Consider the following 19,619-nt stretch of genomic DNA (forward strand, 5'->3'; position numbering starts at 1 on the left):
AAATTTTTTTCTTTATAAGTAAAAAACTAATCAACTTGTGAAGAATAGTTAGAAACTGCCTTTAACTTTTATTACACTAATGGTTTAAACTTAATTCACTGAGCATGTATTGTCATCTCAAAATTATATTACATTTGAAGAAAGCACAGCCAAACTATTGTTCTAACAGTTTCTTCCCATACTCCCTCTTTTCTGTGCATGTTTTCTGCTGAGCAGGCCTCAGACTTATCTTCACTTTAGCCTTGGAGCTTCTCTCCAGCAGTAACCTGTGGGCGTGTTTTTCACACGAGGCCCATCGGACGATCTTCTGAATATGCAAATGCAGGGTTTTTATACCAAAGCCCATCCCTGAGCTCGTTGGTTCGGACTTTGAATGTACCATGTTCATGTCTGTCCCCTTCGTGTTTGTGCAAAGTAAAACCTCCACAAAAGCTAAGTAACTGTCTCTGAGTCATTATTCATTATTTCTGTGTGCAAGAAACTGACGGGTACGAACCTAAAATTTAATACAGTCCTTTCTAGAGAATCCAGTTTCTTCACATTTGGTCCTTCTGAGCCGGCCGACTGACGCCCTGGACATCGCTGGAACCCCTGGGGGGGGTTGCCTGAAAACCGCATGCTGTCTGAGATCACAGCCTCAGCATTGACACATCCGCCTTCAGGATCAGCGGCCCTCGCCCCGGATCCAGTTTTGCCCTCGGCCACGTCGGACCCTCATCAAATAACGAGGTTCATTGCTTGAAGTGAGTACGCCACACAGAAAGTCTGTCCTCTTTTTACTTGTTAGGGCCTTACTTTGAATGTGTCTGTGTCTTTGTGTGTGCGTGCATCAACTTTGGGGGAAGAATAGAGACACGGCTGCAGCCTGACTGCTGCGCGGGCACGCTGAACAGAGCAGCGCTTGCAGTCAGGGTGCTGCGCGTGCCCGAGTCTGAAGTGTAGGTACCGCCGCGTGTACCGACTAATAGCCTTCAGTAGGTTAAAAACGTCCTGTGTGGACGAAGAAAGGACTGTGTGTCCGAAGAAAGGACTGTGTGTCCAACGACAGGACTGTGTGTCCGAAGAAAGGACTGTGTGTCCAACGACAGGACTGTGTGTCCAACGACAGGACTGTGTGTCCAAAGAAAGGACTGTGTGTCCAACGACAGGACTGTGTGTCCAACGACAGGACTGTGTGTCCAAAGAAAGGACTGTGTGTCCAACGAAAGGACTGTGTGTCCAAAAATTTTGCACTAAACGTCTTGTGTAGACGAATGAAGGACTGTGTGTCCAACAACAGGACTGTGTGTCCAAAAATTTTGCGCTAAACGTCTTGTGTAGACGAAGGAAGGACTGTGTGTCCAACAACAGGACTTTGTGTCCAAAATTTAGCGCTAACTGTCCTATAAGGACAACGAAAGGACTGTGTGTCCAACGAAAGGACTGTGTGTCCAAAAATTTTGCGCTAAACGTCTTGTGTAGACGAATGAAGGACTGTGTGTCCAACGGAAGGACTGTGTGTCCAAAATTTTGCGCTAAACGTCTTGTGTAGACGAATGAAGGACTGTGTGTCCAACGGAAGGACTGTGTGTCCAAAAATTTTGCGCTAAACGTCTTGTGTAGACGAAGGAAGGACTGTGTGTCCAACAACAGGACTTTGTGTCCAAAATTTAGCGCTAACTGTCCTATAAGGACAACGAAAGGACTGTGTGTCCAACGAAAGGACTGTGTGTCCAAAAATTTTGCGCTAAACGTCTTGTGTAGACGAATGAAGGACTGTGTGTCCAACGGAAGGACTGTGTGTCCAAAATTTTGCGCTAAACGTCTTGTGTAGACGAATGAAGGACTGTGTGTCCAACGGAAGGACTGTGTGTCCAAAAATTTTGCGCTAAACGTCTTGTGTAGACGAAGGAAGGACTGTGTGTCCAACAACAGGACTGTGTGTCCAAAATTTAGCGCTAACTGTCCTATAAGGACAACGAAAGGACTGTGTGTCCAACGAAAGGACTGTGTGTCCAAAAATTTTGCGCTAAACGTCTTGTGTAGACGAATGAAGGACTGTGTGTCCAACGGAAGGACTGTGTGTCCAAAAATTTTGCGCTAAACGTCTTGTGTAGACGAAGGAAGGACTGTGTGTCCAACAACAGGACTGTGTGTCCAAAATTTAGCGCTAACTGTCCTATAAGGACAACAAAAGGACTGTGTGTCCAACGAAAGGACTGTGTGTCCAAAAATTTTGCGCTAAACGTCTTGTGTAGACGAATGAAGGACTGTGTGTCCAACGGAAGGACTGTGTGTCCAAAATTTTGCGCTAAACGTCTTGTGTAGACGAATGAAGGACTGTGTGTCCAACGGAAGGACTGTGTGTCCAAAATTTTTGCGCTAAACGTCTTGTGTAGACGAAGGAAGGGCTGTGTGTCCAACAACAGGACTGTGTGTCCAAAATTTAGCGCTAACTGTCCTATAAGGACAACGAAAGGACTGTGTGTCCAACAACAGGACTGTGTGTCCAAAATTTAGCGCTAACTGTCCTATAAGGACAACGAAAGGACTGTGTGTCCAACGACAGGACTGTGTGTCCAAAATTTTGTGCTGAAGGTCCTGTGTGGGCCGCACATGGAGTAAACGGAGCTCCGGGGGAAATATGTGTGTGATGCTTCTTGGGCCTCTCTGTCTGTGTCTGAGTGTGCTCTCTTCGACAGCTCCTGTGGTGTGTGCTCACTTTGATTAATGCCTCGTTCTAAAACAAAATAGTGACTCAGTTGACAAATAATTAGGTTTCTTTCTGATTCTCCAAGCTTTTTCTACTGATTAGATTCAGTGCTGGAGAATCCATAAAAAGGGTTACTTGGGTGGGAGCTCTGGTTTGTGATTGAAATTGAGAAGCTGGTTCTCAGGACAGCCACATCCGCAAGGGATTTAGCTCTTGTAGAAGCATGGTGTGGTCTATGAATTCCTGAGAACGTTGTGGCTGATCGTCGATCAAAAACCTCAAAAAGATGGGTGGGACTCATTCACAAAATCTCACTAAAAAGAAAGACGGCACATTGGTCAGGTCCAGAAAGCTTTTCATGAAGTTTGGAAGTATGTGGAAAGTCAGGATCAGACATTAATCAAGTATTTTGATAAATTGGTTAAAGATTATGGATTTCATGGAAAGTTAAGCAGCCTCAGAGTGCAGGACAGAGCAGAAGGAGGGGGGAACAGCTTCACAGATCAGAGTGCGCGTGCCCGAGCCTGCAGACAGGCTGATGAGAACTCGCAGAAAGGAGGGGTGATTTCTCAGTTGTAAGCAGATATAACAGCTTTCTATGCTCTCAGAATAATGATAGGACGTGTTTTAGTGTTTAGGACATGGACTAAGGTAGATGTTCAGAAAAAGCTATAGAAAGTATCATTTCTTACAAAGCAGACGTGGATCAGTTTGTGCAGGACACACCTCCTTCTTGAATAAACATGATCAGACTCAGATGGCTGATGCCGCTTCCCTTTTTTTAGTTCACTCTCCCTGCTCATAAAAAGTTTGATTGCAGCCTTCTGACCCCACTGATCAGGTCCCTGCATTTCTGCTTGTAAATCAGGACTGACCCCTTAAAAGCATTCCTGAGGATCTCTGGTCCACTAACTCGCCTCACATTTTTTTTAATGGACATGTCTGCTAATCTTTCGAAGTTTCAACTCTCAGGGGAATAAGTGCAGTAAGACTAACCTCCAGCTGGCCCAAGCACAGGTTAAAATTTTTTGGGACATTTAGTTTCTGTTTCTAGCAAAATTATTTCTCTCCCCGGACCTCACCACCTTATCTGATCAGCCCCCACCTTCACTCACTCGCTGTAAGCTGCATAGTTGTAACAATGTCACCTGTGATTCTCTTGTGCAAATTCTCCAGAATCACATGCAGACTGCTCTACTCCCTTCCGTTCAAACTTTCCCATTAGTCAACGCGCCTGTTTTTACCGTTTTACTGTGTCCGTGTATGATTTATTTATTTAGGACCTAACGCTCATGGTGCTGTTAAAATGAGACGCAGTTCTTGTCTGTTTCACTTTCAATATTTTTTTTTCCCCACAATTTTATTTTTATTTTATTTATTTTATTTTTTTCCTGATTTTTTTTTCTACTCTCATGCCTGGCTCTACTGGCACCATTGATAATTTACATGATTGTTTGAAGAAAGCTGTGAGAACAAAGGAAACATTGAGTCTGCCTCCAGCTCTCTCCTCCCCACAGACTCTGCATCCTGACCAGAAGGCCTCTGTCGGTGACCTGCTTTACCTGAAGGCCATTTAACGGACTGATTGGTCACACCTGAGGTGGACGGGACCCTTCAAGGTTCTCCTCGCTATGCCAACCGCAGTACGAATTGCTGAACCCTCCTGGATTCACGTAAGCCACTGTAAATTGCTGAGAGCCTATGAGACTGACATTTTGAGACGCATCCCTGGTTGAAGTCCAACTACGAAGCCGCCGCAGTGTGACACCACTCCTGGCGAGGGGCGTTCCCTGGTGTGTTTCCTCTAGCGCTGCTCTCTTCCAGCTACAGTGAGCTTCGAACCAGCTGACATGGGTCCAGCTGTTGCTCGTGGTTTCATCTTGTAATTTTATTCCCTCTTCCTCTGGAGATCTCATTCACATCATCAGCGAGGTCAAGGCCCTTAAATCACACATTTTTTCTCAGATGACTGACGCCTACTGGTCTGGGTCCCCACTTTATTGGTTTACTTCTGGTGGAGTGTACTGATAAAACTGGTCACTCCAGTCCCCTCTGTGTGTTTTTCTTTTTTCTTTCCGCCACCTGTTTGATTCCATGTGTCAAATGAATGATCGCCAAGATGCTGTCAGGCCGACTCTATCAGCATTATGCCTACAATTAACCTGGTTCGCATCCGCTCGTGGTTGGAACTGGTCTTTACAGATTTCTTTTATTGTTTTTCTTTTGTTTGATTTGATTTTTTTTTTAAATTTTATTTATTTCTTAATTTGTTTCTTGTTCTATGTAACTTTAATTACTGAAATTGTGCCGAGGTTTGGACTGGTGATGCATGCGTATCCTTACGGATGACTGCTGAGGGGCACAGGGCCGTTGATGAGTTTTGCCCTCCCTGACTGCTCAATGAAAGTTTCACACAGATGGTATAAGTTTAGCCCTGGAGGTTTTCGCATCAACACACATGTATCACCTACCACCTCTGATATGCTCATTTATTCACGTTGATTTTATGTTTTCTTTTGTATTTACATGTACCTATACACTTTCGTTTTCGATGCAGAGCCGATATGCTGCCTATACTGAAAATCTTCGTGAAATGGAATATGGTTGATGATGAGAAGTGTTCTGCTGACTATCCATATATAATTTTGATATGACAAACAGGGGGGTATGTGAAGAATAGTTAGAAACTGCCTTTAACTTTTATTACACTAATGGTTTAAACTTAATTCACTGAGCATGTATTGTCATCTCAAAATTATATTACATTTGAAGAAAGCACAGCCAAACTATTGTTCTAACAGTTTCTTCCCATACTCCCTCTTTTCTGTGCATGTTTTCTGCTGAGCAGGCCTCAGACTTATCTTCACTTTAGCCTTGGAGGTTCTCTCCAGCAGTAACCTGTGGGCTTGTTTTTCACACGAGGCCCATCGGACGATCTTCTGAATATGCAAATGCAGGGTTTTTATACCAAAGCCCATCCCTGAGCTCGTTGGTTCGGACTTTGAATGTACCATGTTCATGTCTGTCCCCTTCGTGTTTGTGCGAAGTAAAACCTCCACAAAAGCTAAGTAACTGTCTCTGAGTCATTATTCATTATTTCTGTGTGCAAGAAACTGACGGGTACGAACCTAAAATTTAATACAGTCCTTTCTAGAGAATCCAGTTTCTTCACACAACTACACTGAAAGATTTACAGAAAAGACATTTTAGATAAAAGGACTGTTACCTCTTGAAGGAGGAATCACTGTCGATTCTCTCTGTAAAGTTTATGACCTTTTTACCATTTCTATTAAGGCAAAACAGAGAATCCACCCACAGGACAAGCTGGGAAGCAGGTTTTTCTATTTTTTTTTTGTTTACCTTCCTTCAATTATAAATGTTCTGTGTTCTGTCTTATTTTTGGTTGTGTTAAATGTGAACATTATGTTAACACAAGTTCCTTCACAGATCTCAACAGGGAGGTTATGAAACTGTCTTTGTGACCTCTGTCCTTTTATCCCTTGTGCTACCATATGACCCCACCCTTACATTGACATGTTATTCCTACCACGACAAAGGTGGATAAAGATGGAGAGGATTTCATGTAATCCATGGAAACCAGTGAAGATCACAAATCATTGAAGAAAAAAGGTTCAGAGCACTGTCTAGTGGGGTCTAGATGACCTGACTCCCAATGTTAAAGTGCTTAGGATAGCACAAGGGTTACAGGTATGTATAGATCCACTCTGATAAAAAATAGCTTTTTGTTTTTTCTAATAAATGTATGTTCTTTTTGTGATGATGGAGGACATTTAGTAAGAAAATTAAGCTCAAAATTGCATTTCTGAGTGTTTTATTCTTCGAGTCATTGTGAATTGGGAGAAGATCCAAACAAAATGCTGTTGCAAAAAGCTTGTTAGTGTGTGGTAAGTTATGGAAAGCCACAAGCTCCCTGTTCAGCTTCATTCTGATGCATCCACGTGCAGACCCATCTCTTTTTCTTCTTCGTCCGAGCCATCATCTGGCTCAAAAACGTACAGCTACGTAGCTCCAATATTGCTCGCCGTTTTTTTTTTTTTTTTTGCACTGGTAATGTTAGGTGGGTGGTGTGAGAGGCTGTAAGCTAGCAGAAGAGCATGTAAACAGGGGGATGACGGGAAGGGGACAAGCTTACTCCACACCACCAGTCCCACCCACAACTCAGAGATGAATTTCTAATGAACTACTGTCGCTCTGCAGAAACTTTGTCCTAGAAACCGATAGTTTTATTTTATTATCTTGGCTAAAATCTGCATGATCATAATTAAATGACCACTTAGAAAGCTTTGAAAACAGATCAAATGATGATCAGAGTGGGACTTTAATTTGCAGATTTAAAATGAATTTAGGCAACACTTAATCATGTATTCAAAAAAGCATGTTACTTATGGAGTCTTAAAAGTTGTGTTCATTTAAAGTTTTGACTTATTCATCTTTATTTGACTCTTAAATAACTGCAACTAGTTTATGCCTTTATGAGTCAAATATCTTCATAGTTACAAATTTATTCATTAAATATTTAAATGTCAATATTTAAACATGCTTTCATTCAAACGTTACTTGGTTTATCTCAGAAGTATTCCACCACTAAACACATTTTGCATCACATCACTAAAAAACTAACGCAGAAGCATTCTTTAGTTCTTTTAACTTAAAGAGTTTCAGGGGGAAACATGAAGTTGTTGAAGCCTCCTGGGATTTGAGCTTATAACTTATATAACTTATATGGTCTTATCTATAACCTAACTGGTTAATAGATCATCAGACCACCTTCACCAGTTTTCAGGAGATATAGTTTGTCTAATTTCTTTGTCATAACCTTTTATTTTTTTAATCCATTTACACTAACATGTTGAAAACATATAAGGGTCAAAAGTGAAATAGCAATTTTTGAGGACATTTTAAAAAGATTCTCAAAAGATTTCTCTATAAAAAAATAAAAAATTAGCTCAATTTAGACTAAGAAAGTTAAAAAAAAATTGAAAATGCTATTAATTGTATCAAATGACCTGCTCCCAGCTGTAAAAGAAAAAAGTCCAGGCAGAAAAGGCAGAAGAGTCCAGGAGTTTTAGCAAATTGACTAAAAACAAGAATTAAGGAAATGAGTAAAAGCAACCATAAATGAAATCTCATAATTTTAGATGTCGAATCACATCTGATATTTACTTCCCTTTGTGTACCGGGAAGGCATTTTATTATCACTGCCTTGTGTATCACTATTGAAAGAGTTTCTCTTTATCAATCCACAATTAAGATTTCTGTCACGGTGAGGTGGCTCGAGAGCCGGTAGGACCCAGAATGCAGAGGCAGGAGGCACAAAGTTCCGGGGCAAGGGGTTTAATTACAACCACAAACAAAAGCGCTGCCGAGCAGAATGACAAAGGAAACAAAAACTTACTTGGCGTGGCATGAAACATGGACGAGGAACATGGCATGAACACCATAACAGGGGTACTAATGGACCAACACAGGAGGAAGGCAGAGACAAGACTTAAATACAGACAGGGCAGACAAGACACAGGTGAACACGATCAGGGCAGATGGGGACCAAAGGAAGTAAAACTGAAGAAACCAGACAAGACAGGAGACTTTCAAAATAAAACAGGAAACAGAAACTAGACAGAACAAGGACCAAAAACAAGACACAACAAACTGAAACCATGACAGTACCCCCCCCTCAAGGAACCGCTCCGAGGTTCCAAAAGTCACATGAGGGGGGGGCCCCGGAGGATAAACCTCGACGGGCACAAGAGTCCAGAGGACGGCCGGGGGGCCGAGCGGTCCGGCGAGGCAGGTCCGGAGGACGGCCGGGGGGCCGAGCGGTCCGGCGAGGCAGGTCCGGCATGAGATCCGTGGAGTCGTCAGGCGTGGAGTCGTCAGGCGTGATGGAGTCAGGCGTGATGGAGTCAGGCGTGATGGAGTCAGGCGTGGAGTCGTCAGGCGTGATGGAGTCAGGCGTGATGGAGTCAGGCGTGATGGAGTCAGGCGTGATGGAGTCAGGCGTGATGGAGTCAGGCGTGATGGAGTCAGGCGTGGAGTCGTCAGGCGTGGAGTCGTCAGGCGTGGAGTCGTCAGGCGTGATGGAGTCAGGCATGGAGTCAGGCATGGAGTCAGGCATGGAGTCAGGCATGGAGTCAGGCATGGAGTCAGGCATGGAGTCAGGCATGGAGTCAGGCATGGAGTCAGGCATGGAGTCAGGCATGGAGTCAGGCATGGAGTCAGGCATGGAGTCAGGCATGGAGTCAGGCATGGAGTCAGGCATGGAGTCAGGCATGGAGTCAGGCATGGAGTCAGGCATGGAGTCAGGCATGGAGTCAGGCATGGAGTCAGGCATGGAGTCAGGCATGGAGTCAGGCTCCGGCGGGTCGGGCCAGCAGTCAGGCTCCGGCGGGTCGGGCCAGCAGTCAGGCTCCGGCGGGTCGGGCCAGCAGTCAGGCTCCGGCGGGTCGGGCCAGCAGTCAGGCTCCGGCGGGTCGGGCCAGCAGTCAGGCTCCGGCGGGTCGGGCCAGCAGTCAGGCTCCGGCGGGTCGGGCCAGCAGTCAGGCTCCGGCGGGTCGGGCCAGCAGTCAGGCTCCGGCGGGTCGGGCCAGCAGTCAGGCTCCGGCGGGTCGGGCCAGCAGTCAGGCTCCGGCGGGTCGGGCCAGCAGTCAGGCTCCGGCGGGTCGGGCCAGCAGTCAGGCTCCGGCGGGTCGGGCCAGCAGTCAGGCTCCGGCGGGTCGGGCCAGCAGTCAGGCTCCGGCGGGTCGGGCCAGCAGTCAGGCTCCGGCGGGTCGGGCCAGCAGTCAGGCTCCGGCGGGTCGGGCCAGCAGTCAGGCTCCGGCGGGTCGGGCCAGCAGTCAGGCTCCGGCGGGTCGGGCCAGCAGTCAGGCTCCGGCGGGTCGGGCCAGCAGTCAGGCTCCGGCGGGTCGGGCCAGCAGTCAGGCTCCGGCGGGTCGGGCCAGCAGTCAGGCTCCGGCGGGTCGGGCCAGCAGTCAGGCTCCGGCGGGTCAGGCGTGGAGCCGAGCTCAGGCGGGTCAGGCGTGGAGCCGAGCTCAGGCGGGTCAGGCGTGGAGCCGAGCTCAGGCGGGTCGGGCCAGCAGTCAGGCTCTGGCGGGTCAGGCGTGGAGCCGAGCTCAGGCGGGTCAGGCGTGGAGCCGAGCTCAGGCGGGTCAGGCGTGGAGCCGAGCTCAGGCGGGTCAGGCGTGGAGCCGAGCTCAGGCGGGTCAGGCGTGGAGCCGAGCTCAGGCGGGTCAGGCGTGGAGCCGAGCTCAGGCGGGTCAGGCGTGGAGCCGAGCTCAGGCGGGTCAGGCGTGGAGCCGAGCTCAGGCGGGTCAGGCGTGGAGCCGAGCTCAGGCGGGTCAGGCGTGGAGCCGAGCTCAGGCGGGTCAGGCGTGGAGCCGAGCTCAGGCGGGTCAGGCGTGGAGCCGAGCTCAGGCGGGTCAGGCGTGGAGCCGAGCTCAGGCGGGTAAGGCGTGGAGCCGAGCTCAGGCGGGTAAGGCGTGGAGCCGAGCTCAGGCGGGTAAGGCGTGGCAGTGGAGCCGGTAGGACCCAGAATGCAGAGGCAGGAGGCACAAAGTTCCGGGGCAAGGGGTTTAATTACAACCACAAACAAAAGCGCTGCCGAGCAGGATGACAAAGGAAACAAAAACTTACTTGGCGTGGCATGAAACATGGACGAGGACCATGGCATGAACACCATAACAGGGGTACTAATGGACCAACACAGGAGGAAGGCAGAGACAAGACTTAAATACAGACAGGGCAGACAAGACACAGGTGAACACGATCAGGGCAGATGGGGACCAAAGGAAGTAAAACTGAAGAAACCAGACAAGACAGGAGACTTTCAAAATAAAACAGGAAACAGAAACTAGACAGAACAAGGACCAAAAACAAGACACAACAAACTGAAACCATGACAATTTCATTGTTTTGCATTTCCTTGCATCACTTGTATCGTATTAACTCTTCATTTAGCATTTTTCATAAACACTGATATATTTTCTATGTATAATTTAGATTATTATGTATGAAAGATTACATTTTTGTGTTTAAATCTATATCATTAAATCTATTTCAGACAGTTCTGGATCAGTCTTTTTTATGATTGTGGTAATTGATTAGCTAAACATTCGTGTTTGTAAAAAGGAGAAAATGCTAAATTTTTGCAGAAAGGTTTTTGGAGAAGACTAATTAAATCAAACTTTTTATCTTCCAAACATAGAAAAACGATGAAAATAATGATAAAGGTTACACTTGATCATTATCTGACAACTGCATCTGAAATATTAACATGTCAAACTAAAGATAACATTGACAAATCTCCAAGTTAATTAAATAACCCTTGTGCTATATAGGCACTTTGACATTTGGAGTGGGGTCACCTAGACCCCACTAGACAGTGCGCAGAACCTTTTTTCTTCGATGATTTGTGATTTTCACTGGTGTCCATGGATTACATGAAATCCACCTTTATCCACCTTTGTCATGGTAGGGATAACATGTCAATGTAAGGGTGGGGTCATAGGATAGCACAAAGAATAAACCGTGTCTTTCAATATGGCCAAGCATGTACATGTTGGTGTAGGATGTAAACATTTAAAACTCATTTTGCTTAATTGAAAAACAAAAAACCTGTTTCTCGATCACAACTCCCTCTATCAAAGTTTATGTTAAAGCTTCAATGATCTGTGCGCAATTGCGCACGTGGAAAACCCACATTCACGTTTGGGGACCAGGAAGAGCATTTTCACTACGTCATTGTTTTGCTGCTCTCTGGAGATAAATTGCCAAATGACTGACAGCTGATTTTCCATAGAAAATATTAACCAGAGCTGGACACGTGCATGGGGCTTATTTTGTGTGTCCGCCAGTGCGTTTACCTTTGTTGTCCAAAGTTCATCAAACTCGTCTGAGCAACCATTAAAGACTTTACACAAAAATATGGACATAGCCGCTGTAAATGTTCTATCTTATGAAGATTTTGTTGATGTTTTTGGGAACGTGGTGGAAAAATGTCCCCTGATTCCTGCTGCTGTGTGGTCCTGTCGTCCCTTTGTGAGCGTCAAGGCGCTTGAAGCTGCCATTAATGAGTTCATTGATGCTCTCCCAGAATCAGGTAAGACGAAAAAATGCTTTGTGCATATATATATTACATATATATTTTTTCATGTGACTCTCAGACCAAATTTTGCGCACAGTTGCACAGATTATCGTGGGTTTTAAAATAAAACAAACAGAAGTCAATGAGTGATAATGTGTCCAGGTAAAGAGGGGATCCTCAGGTGCCACCCGGATCTTGCTGGAAGGGATCTCAAAAGCGGCACCTTGACCCGAGAATCTCTAGAGGAGCAGGCTGAGGCTGGCATGGACGCGCTGAGCTCCTTGGAAGCCGCGCGCATGGCGCGGCTGAACGAGGAATACAAGAAACGCTTCGGGTTCCCTTTCGTGATTTGCGCGCGGATGAACGAGAAGGCGGCCATCCTGCAGCAGCTGTCCGAGCGCTGCCAGAACGAGCGCATTGTAGAGAGAACGCGCGGCATCGAGGAGGTGAAGAAGATCTGCCGTCTGCGCATCCACACCCTGCTGCTTTCTGACAGAACATTCAAGTTGTGAACTGAAAGAGACGTGCGCGCGCGTGTCCTCTGTACCAAACCCCAACACTGCTGTCAAACTTTGCTGTGTTGCATTCTTTATTTGAAATATATAACTTGTGTTATGTTAAAACTAATATACAGCAATAAACCATTCAAAACTGGTTCACATTTGAGAAATACTTGACTTTTCTCCAAGAGACGTCTTAATTCTAAAACCCTTTTGGAGTAGAGGTGAAACATCTTCAATGTTAAAATATAAACCAACTCCAGTCCCGCTTACATGGAATCAACAGGAGGAATGACAGACATCTGAGAAATAGCTCGCTTATATTTAAAAAAAAATATAAAGATATTTTGTCGTGGCGTGGAAAACTGTGACGCTTTGTTTGCAGAGTAAACCCTGCTGCGCGTAAAGGGCGGTTTGCTGTCTCCAGATGCCCCCTGGTGTCCCAAGTAAATTAAAACATGCGAACTTGATGGAGAGGTGGCTGTTGCTTTAGTCCAGAAATGACAGACTCCAACAGGAACTTTGGTCCAGCAAAAAATCGAAGGCATATGCACTAGGTTGTAACTCGAGAGGTTTGTGGTTCTCTGAAGGTTTCACTATTCAGAAAAGGTCTATGCTGGTTCTCTTGTCACAGACGCCGAGAAAGTGCAACCATGAAGCGGGGAAACTGGGGGTGTGGAAGTGTGAGATCCGTTCGTGGAGGACACTCCACCTGCAGTCTCTCCCTGGTCTCCAGAGGTGATGGAGGAGTCTTGATCCGGATCGCCTCCCCTCGCCCTCCTCCGGTCCTCCTCCTTCTTCCACTTCATGCGCCGGTTCTGAAACCAGATCTTGATGTGACGCTCGGTGAGGCTCAGGGTCAGCGCCAGCTCGACGCGCCGCGGCCTGGAGATGTAGCGGTTGAACAGAAACTCCTTCTCGAGCTCCAGCAGCTGTGCGCGCGTGTACGCAGTCCTGGTGCGCTTGTTCTCCTCGGTTTCCGCCATCACGTATGGCCCTTAAACCACAACAATAGGCTTATTAAAACAACAACAAATGTTTCCAAATTGTTTGGGACACACATGTAATCTCAGTGAAATAAAATAACCTTACAGCATTTCTTTTGAGGTTTTATGCAAAGCACAAACTATTAAACTTCAAAAAATCCTTACACGGTAAAATAGCCATGTTTTACAGTGTAACTGTTTACAGTTTTAACCAAGTTGAGTTGTTTTAACCAAACTCCAAGGTTGAAAGAGGACTAACTTTTTTCTTGGTTACTTTGAAAAAGAAAAAAATAAATAGGGCTGAAATGAAAACCAAAAAAAGTAGTAAGGCTTTGTCCCAAAAAGTAACAGAAAAATATAACCCAACACATGAAAAAAAAACACGTGTTTTTAGAGTGTATGGACAGTAAATGGACATATCCCATAATGCATCTCTTTTTTAGTCATGTTAGAAAATAACCCACTATCGTTTAATGAAATGTACTTTTGAATATTTTTTTCTTTATTCATTTATACCAATGCAAATAATGAAAACATGTTTATTTTCTATATAATTACATTTTTGGAAATTTCAAAATTTAGTTAGTTTTTTCTGATTTCCAGATCAAAAGAAGAGTCTCTTTATCTCTATTACGGGACAGAATGGCGCTGGTCCATATATATATAAATACACACAATAAATCTGACACATATATAATCCTATCAGTCATAAAGCATTCTTTATGTCTTTCCTGTTCAGAATCAATCCACTCACAAAAACTGAACGCACGTGCCCTACAAAGTGGACTCAATCACGGCTCATTTTTCTGTGCGTCACAAAAACGTTTATTTTTCATGCATTCAATATCTAAAAGAAAATTAATATAAATTTGGATGTTATTTGTAATATTTACTAAAGAAATAAGCATAATTTACAATTAATTTTTATTTTGAAATATAACTTTGCAGGCATCTTGTGTTGAGGAATCATCCTATTTATGTCTCATTGCTTTTGATTGCTCATCATTTCCAGAATTTATCTTAGAAAATGAACCAAAAAGTTCTGATTAATCACAGATGACGCAATCAAATGCCTATTGATCATTCAAAATCTTCCAATAAGATATACCCAAAATAATGAATTAATGCACAAATTTCTGTTTTTGGAATGTATAATTATTACAGTTTTACTAATCGAGCTGCTAAAAATGTCCTTTTTACAAATCAATCAAATGTCCCTGACTTGTTGATGTGAGAGAATAATTGCGCCTTGCTTTGCTTGACTTGGAATAAGGTCAAACTTCATTTTCACATGAAAAAAACAACACATTTTCCTAATAAAAGACCTCAGAAAGTGTCTTCCGGGCCTTTGACAGGCTGACAAAAGCCCAGAATTACATTGATGGGCTCCAAATGTGAGGATAACACACAAAAAATTAAAGAACTGACTTGAAAACCACATTTTAAGGGTTTTATTTACCAGATTGCATAAAATCCCCTCTTCTCTGACTTTTAAGGACGTCTTTACCTGCCCACTGTCCCTTCCAGGTGTGTGAGTGAGATTTGGTGGTTTTCATCCAGGGGAAAGGCAGCTGATACGCGCTCTGCTCCACCGTGTCTCCATATCCCAGAGCTTGGAGCGGTGGCTGCTGCAGTTCCTGCTGGTGGTGGAGCTGAGGCACACCTGGATCCTCCCGCATGCTGGGTAAACCGTAAATCGGTGCCGAGTCAGGTAAGCTGGCCTGCTCCAAGGCTCCCAGTGTTGGTGGAGTGTAGACGGAATGGGCCTGCCTGCTCATGTAGAGGCACGGCGGTGGGCTGTACTCATCACACTGCGACCTCTGGTAAGCGCAGGGGTCTTTGAACACCTGAGAGGGGTAGTAATGATCTTCCCGGTTCATGGCTGGAGGACACCCGAAGCTGCGGGGCATTCAGCGCACCTGCGCGTCCGTGTGGACCTTCGGCTCTACCTGCTTGTGGCGCAACTGCGAGGCCCCGTCTGCTGCCTGCAGGTGTGTCGCTCTGTCACCATGTGACTCTGCGGCGCCCAGGCCATTGGTTTCATTATTTGCTCAGGACGGCAGACCAAGGCGCCGAGTTACTAGGATATTCTCCAGCTTGTGGGCTTTTCGTCCCTCGGTAAATTTAACAGGACGACTTTCGGCGCATAAATCAATGCCACTCTGTAAATAACGCTGCGTTTAGCCGCATGGCTCCCACATGCGTGAGTCTCGACTCAAATGTACAGTTTAAACTCTGCTTCGTCATGAAAAGACAAAATGATCATGCGCACCACTTTACATGGCTCTTCATTCATAGTTTTCAATCGATATTTCATTTGGATGTGTCTCCTGTTTGCGCGCTGCGCCTAATAAATCGATGCATATGAGCGCAAACATTGCTTGACCTCTCAGATAAGAGAACGGAGAAACAGTCGTCTTGGAAACTCGATGTCTTCCACTGCATTTATTTTATTTTATTATTTTTGGGGGTCTGTCGTCTGAAAACCTATCCATTACACTTTCAGAAATGCATCATTTAACTCAAATTTGCGCGCCTTGGGGCGGTCACCGCGCGAAGGGCCCTTAGCAACAACGAACAGCCTCTCCCGCTGTACTCTCCATGTTTGCTGGCCATTAGCCTCTGGCGGTCGTGAGTGTCCGCCCCATTAAACAACAGCTCTCCTAGTGTGTCAATTAAGTTGGAGAGCGTGACTGAACTCAATTAAACGACGTGGAGCGCGCATCCCCCAGAGCGCACCTGGAACTTTACGCAACACTTTGAGACGTATACAATTTCTCCTAATCCAAGCGTAGGAAGGCCCTGAGCTTAGCTACAGCTGAACATTATCAACTATTTGCTTTTTGGATCCTCAAAAGCAATGATGGCGCTTTTCATGGTATCCTAATGCAGCACTCAGCAATGCAATAAAGTTCAAGCAAACCAATTCTGCGCTAAAGAGTCGCCTGATATGGCTTAATGGTATTTGATCATTGTTGCAAAGAGGAAGGAAACAGTTAACCAGGACTAGACTCTACTACAGTGGAGATGGACTGCGTGATTTATGAAGCATGACTATGAAATGTTTTTAGAGAACTTATAGACCTTTTTGTGAGCAGAGGGAGAAATGGTCTAACTGGTTGTAATCGAGGCGTTAAAAAAAAAAAGCTTTGAGAACAATAAAACCTGAAAATGACTCAAAAACAAGAGCTATAGTGAAGTTACAACATCACCTTCGGCTAAAGTAGATGTCCAGGAAGATGGAATTCTCATCTTTTCTTTTTATTCATAGCTATAACAGTCGTACTGTGTCTTCACGGGGACTGGGAGTGTAAGGAAACCACTTTTCTCCTTTGAAAAACAAGAGCGGTTCTGATAGCTGCTGTGCACATTTCAAAACATTAGACAGGATATAAAATTTGTTTACTCTTTGGCGACAGCAGCATGGCTTATATAAACACCAGTGGTGGATAACCACAAAAGAATGGTTAATGACATTATAATGGAGCTACAGCCACCTTTACAAAGTGGAACATGATAAAACAAATATTAGCTTTGATATGATTTTTAGATTATATCCTAAAAAGTATATTTGATGTTTCGTTCTGGTGCATAAAGATTCATGTTAGAACTGTAAGAGGATCAATTATTCATGCCTGAAAACACAAAATATTTATTTCCTTTTACTCTCTTCATTCATTCATTCAAAAGCTGTAATACAAATTGTATATTCTGTCACTGTACAATTCGTTGTGATCAGCAGAGGTCCTTCTAGTCTGTCTGGGTCTCTGTGAGGGTGAGAGGGCTCTACAGAACTATTTCAAGTCAGCCATACTCCTCCAGCCAATTAATTTTTCAGTAGAGCATCAAGGCTACCTTTAAAACACAGCAAGTTCATTCATGAAGAACTTCTTTTTCTGTCTCCGTTTGGTCCATCGGCATGCTTCCTGTCTCTGCTGTTGTCCCCGTGTCTGTCAGATTTGTTCTTATCTTTGTCCAGTTCCTTATCTCGGTTTGAACGGGTGTGATGTTTATGGTCTTTGTGGCGTCCATTACTCCTGTGGTCTGTCGGAGGTGTTCTGCTGCGGTCACACCGTCTGTCACGGGACTTGTGGGTCAGGCGGTCTCTTGTTTTGGAGTCTGCGGTTCTCTGCTCATCGTTTCGCCGCTGCAGGCCGGTAGAGCGCAGAGTGTTGAGGAGAAAGCGTTTGTTGGTGCTCTGCAGGGGACATTTCAACCTGACAGAGAAGAAGACAACACAACCACTTAAAAATTCAGAATTAAGGTTTTTTTTTTAATCTAAAGTCTAATGTGAAAAGCGACAGTTATCTGATCAGTATATCTGACAGATGTATAGTCGTTTCCATTAAAGGACAAATTGTCTCCAGAGTACAATTTAAATTATAGGACAACTATTAAGGGCATGACTTTGCTTTAAGTTGGGAGTTAGATGCTCACCTTACTGCTTTTTGTATAATTTCACTTTTTGTTAGGTTCCCACATGAAAATAAAACATTATGGTATTGTGCTGTTTTTCCATGTTTTCTAACACTTAAAAATACTGGGTCATTCTTTAATTTACTACTAAATAGTGTGATAAGAGGTGCAAGTTTTCTGGAAATTACATAAACCAACTTTTTTTTAATATTCTGTAGTTTTTTTGGACCAGACCTAAAAAACAAAATAACATAAACCTCTTCATTAGAAACCCACAAAAAAGAATAAAGTCCTTCTAAATTTGTTTAAGATCTGTTAAACATACACAAATAAATCTTATCATTTCAAGAGACTCAATGAAGGGAGATCCAAAGAGAAACCCATTAACCATCAAACAGATCAAATACACAAAAAGTGAATAGGTCAATAAATAATTTCATGCAAAAGAAATCATTGTGCAACAATATACTTGCAAACATTTGTCGATCTAATTAATACAGATCAGTCAACAAATATTGGTTACCAAGATAAATCTATGATTGTAAATGCGACACAGTGTGAAAAAACTCAAACTGTAATTGTTACACAAAAGACAAGCCTTGCAGACTTCAGAGAACGTTGTCATGTAAATGTTTGGGATAGACAAAAAAATGTGAAAAGTTTAAGTTAGGTAACATTATAATTATGGACAGTCTTTTAAAAAAAAATTTTATTTGCCTTTTGTCCCCTCCTTTCAAGTGACTTTTGTAACTGCATTAAATGACGAGTGAATGACAGCTTCAGAACATTAGCTTTGACCTCTCACATCTGAAATAAATCAAGAAGAAAAAAATAGTTTTGATAAATCAGCGTCAGCCCAGAAAATAAAAATGTCTGAAAGCATATTTTCAATTCCAGGAAAGTTCACAGGGTTATACCGTTTTTTTTAGACATAGAATCACTACAGACACACAATCAATAAATAAATATTAATAATAAATTTAGTCTATATGTGTGTGCTTTTAGATGCCAAGAGAGACAAGTGTCTTTGGGAACCTGACGAATTATCTATAATAGAAAACTAGTTAAACACAAATACAACAATAATAGAAGCCTCCAAAAAAAACAGCTAAACCTATGAAGTAAGATTTTACATGGCGTTTTATGTGGAGGCTGTCAGGGATGACATTTCAGAACCATAACTCACCATCCTGCAGGGCCCATGGTCTCAGCTCTCACCCTGGCTCTGTCTGTCTCCTTGAGGAGTTCCTCTATAGCCCGTCTGGAGGAAAAGACGTAGAAAAATGCGGATAACAACAGAAGACCAAGATGACATAAAAGCTCAAGGGGAGACTAATATAATTATGTGCGAGCGAGGAAGAAAATAGGAGACGCGGAGGAAGTGAATCATAAGTAATTGGGACATCAGCGGTGTCCCCGTTTAACCCGACCAGCTGAGGCATTAGTCTCGCAGGGGGCTCTCTCTGATTCAGCCGATCTTATAGCACGTAGTGAGAACAGCTGTTGATTGCCAAAAGGCAGAGTGTGTTGACTGCTACACAAGATACACTCCGTCCCCTAACCAAAATAACCCCATAGCTACAGAAATGCATTATGCAAACATGCTAGCCTAATCTGGTGGTACCAGACACCATTCCCCCGATGTATTAGTTTAACCGAGCAAACGTAAACAAGTTAATCGATGATAATCTAAAAATAAAAAATACTTACTTTTCCAATTCATTATCTTCAGCCATTATGCCTGACCACCTAAAGACTTTAAAACGCAGAATTATTTCAGGAAATTTCTACAGGCTCATGTTAGGGGATTTATTTACCTCTGCGAGGTCCTTCTTTCGAGGACCTGATTTTATGACCAAAAGATGCCTGATCATTTCATTGTTTTATATTGTTAAACCATAACATTTTTTTTTAAATAAATAATG

At 43.9% G+C, this 19,619-nt stretch overlaps 3 protein-coding genes and 1 long non-coding RNA gene across 5 annotated transcripts; 1 reads left to right on the plus strand and 3 right to left on the minus strand.

Annotated features, from left to right (window-relative positions):
* Window positions 1-2,673: 2,673 nt before the first annotated feature.
* LOC111946669 lies at window positions 2,674-3,847 on the minus strand. The gene is made up of 2 exons (XR_002872395.1): window positions 2,944-3,847; window positions 2,674-2,865 (listed from the first exon to the last, which is right to left on the minus strand). It is a non-coding gene; the product is annotated as an uncharacterized LOC111946669 (long non-coding RNA).
* Window positions 3,848-11,352: 7,505 nt separating this feature from the next.
* urad (ureidoimidazoline (2-oxo-4-hydroxy-4-carboxy-5-) decarboxylase) lies at window positions 11,353-12,453 on the plus strand. Its single transcript, XM_004081050.4, has 2 exons — window positions 11,353-11,807; window positions 11,955-12,453. Exons 1-2 carry the CDS (start codon window positions 11,633-11,635, stop codon window positions 12,302-12,304), a joined length of 525 nt encoding a protein of 174 aa, XP_004081098.1. The 5' UTR covers window positions 11,353-11,632; the 3' UTR covers window positions 12,305-12,453.
* A 157-nt stretch (window positions 12,454-12,610) lies between these two features.
* pdx1 (pancreatic and duodenal homeobox 1) lies at window positions 12,611-16,488 on the minus strand. The gene is made up of 2 exons (XM_004081051.3): window positions 14,786-16,488; window positions 12,611-13,289 (listed from the first exon to the last, which is right to left on the minus strand). The coding sequence occupies exons 1-2, from the start codon at window positions 15,186-15,188 to the stop codon at window positions 12,904-12,906; spliced, it is 789 nt and encodes a 262-aa protein (XP_004081099.1). The 5' UTR covers window positions 15,189-16,488; the 3' UTR covers window positions 12,611-12,903.
* Window positions 16,489-16,665: 177 nt separating this feature from the next.
* LOC101160364 (protein POLR1D) lies at window positions 16,666-19,569 on the minus strand. 2 transcript variants are annotated; one of them, XM_011488925.3, is made up of 4 exons: window positions 19,512-19,569; window positions 19,405-19,450; window positions 18,881-18,955; window positions 16,666-17,495 (listed from the first exon to the last, which is right to left on the minus strand). In XM_011488925.3, the coding sequence occupies exons 2-4, from the start codon at window positions 19,428-19,430 to the stop codon at window positions 17,156-17,158; spliced, it is 441 nt and encodes a 146-aa protein (XP_011487227.1). In that variant the 5' UTR covers window positions 19,431-19,450; window positions 19,512-19,569; the 3' UTR covers window positions 16,666-17,155. The 2 variants fall into 2 exon arrangements, with proteins under 2 accessions (XP_011487227.1, XP_004081100.1); XM_004081052.4 differs by having other exon boundaries at window positions 19,405-19,546.
* Window positions 19,570-19,619: the final 50 nt, after the last annotated feature.

Source organism: Oryzias latipes, chromosome 20, assembly GCF_002234675.1.
Source record: "Oryzias latipes chromosome 20, ASM223467v1".
Taxonomy (NCBI): domain Eukaryota; kingdom Metazoa; phylum Chordata; class Actinopteri; order Beloniformes; family Adrianichthyidae; genus Oryzias; species Oryzias latipes.

What these genes read in the sequence shown, in the direction of transcription:
- urad (XM_004081050.4), top strand. Translation starts at nt 11,633, where the DNA reads ATGGACATAGCCGCTGTAAATGTTCTATCTTATGAAGATTTTGTTGAT. An exon ending in TGATGCTCTCCCAGAATCAG is followed by an intron (nt 11,808 to 11,954) that starts GTAAGACGAAAA and finishes TAATGTGTCCAG; the next exon opens with GTAAAGAGGGGATCCTCAGG.
- pdx1 (XM_004081051.3), bottom strand. Translation starts at nt 15,188, where the DNA reads ATGCCCCGCAGCTTCGGGTGTCCTCCAGCCATGAACCGGGAAGATCAT. An exon ending in CTGGAAGGGACAGTGGGCAG is followed by an intron (nt 13,290 to 14,785) that starts GTAAAGACGTCC and finishes TTGTGGTTTAAG; the next exon opens with GGCCATACGTGATGGCGGAA.
- LOC101160364 (XM_011488925.3), bottom strand. Translation starts at nt 19,430, where the DNA reads ATGGCTGAAGATAATGAATTGGAAAA. An exon ending in GAAGATAATGAATTGGAAAA is followed by an intron (nt 18,956 to 19,404) that starts GTAAGTATTTTT and finishes CTTTTCCTCCAG; the next exon opens with ACGGGCTATAGAGGAACTCC. An exon ending in ACCATGGGCCCTGCAGGATG is followed by an intron (nt 17,496 to 18,880) that starts GTGAGTTATGGT and finishes CTTCTCTGTCAG; the next exon opens with GTTGAAATGTCCCCTGCAGA.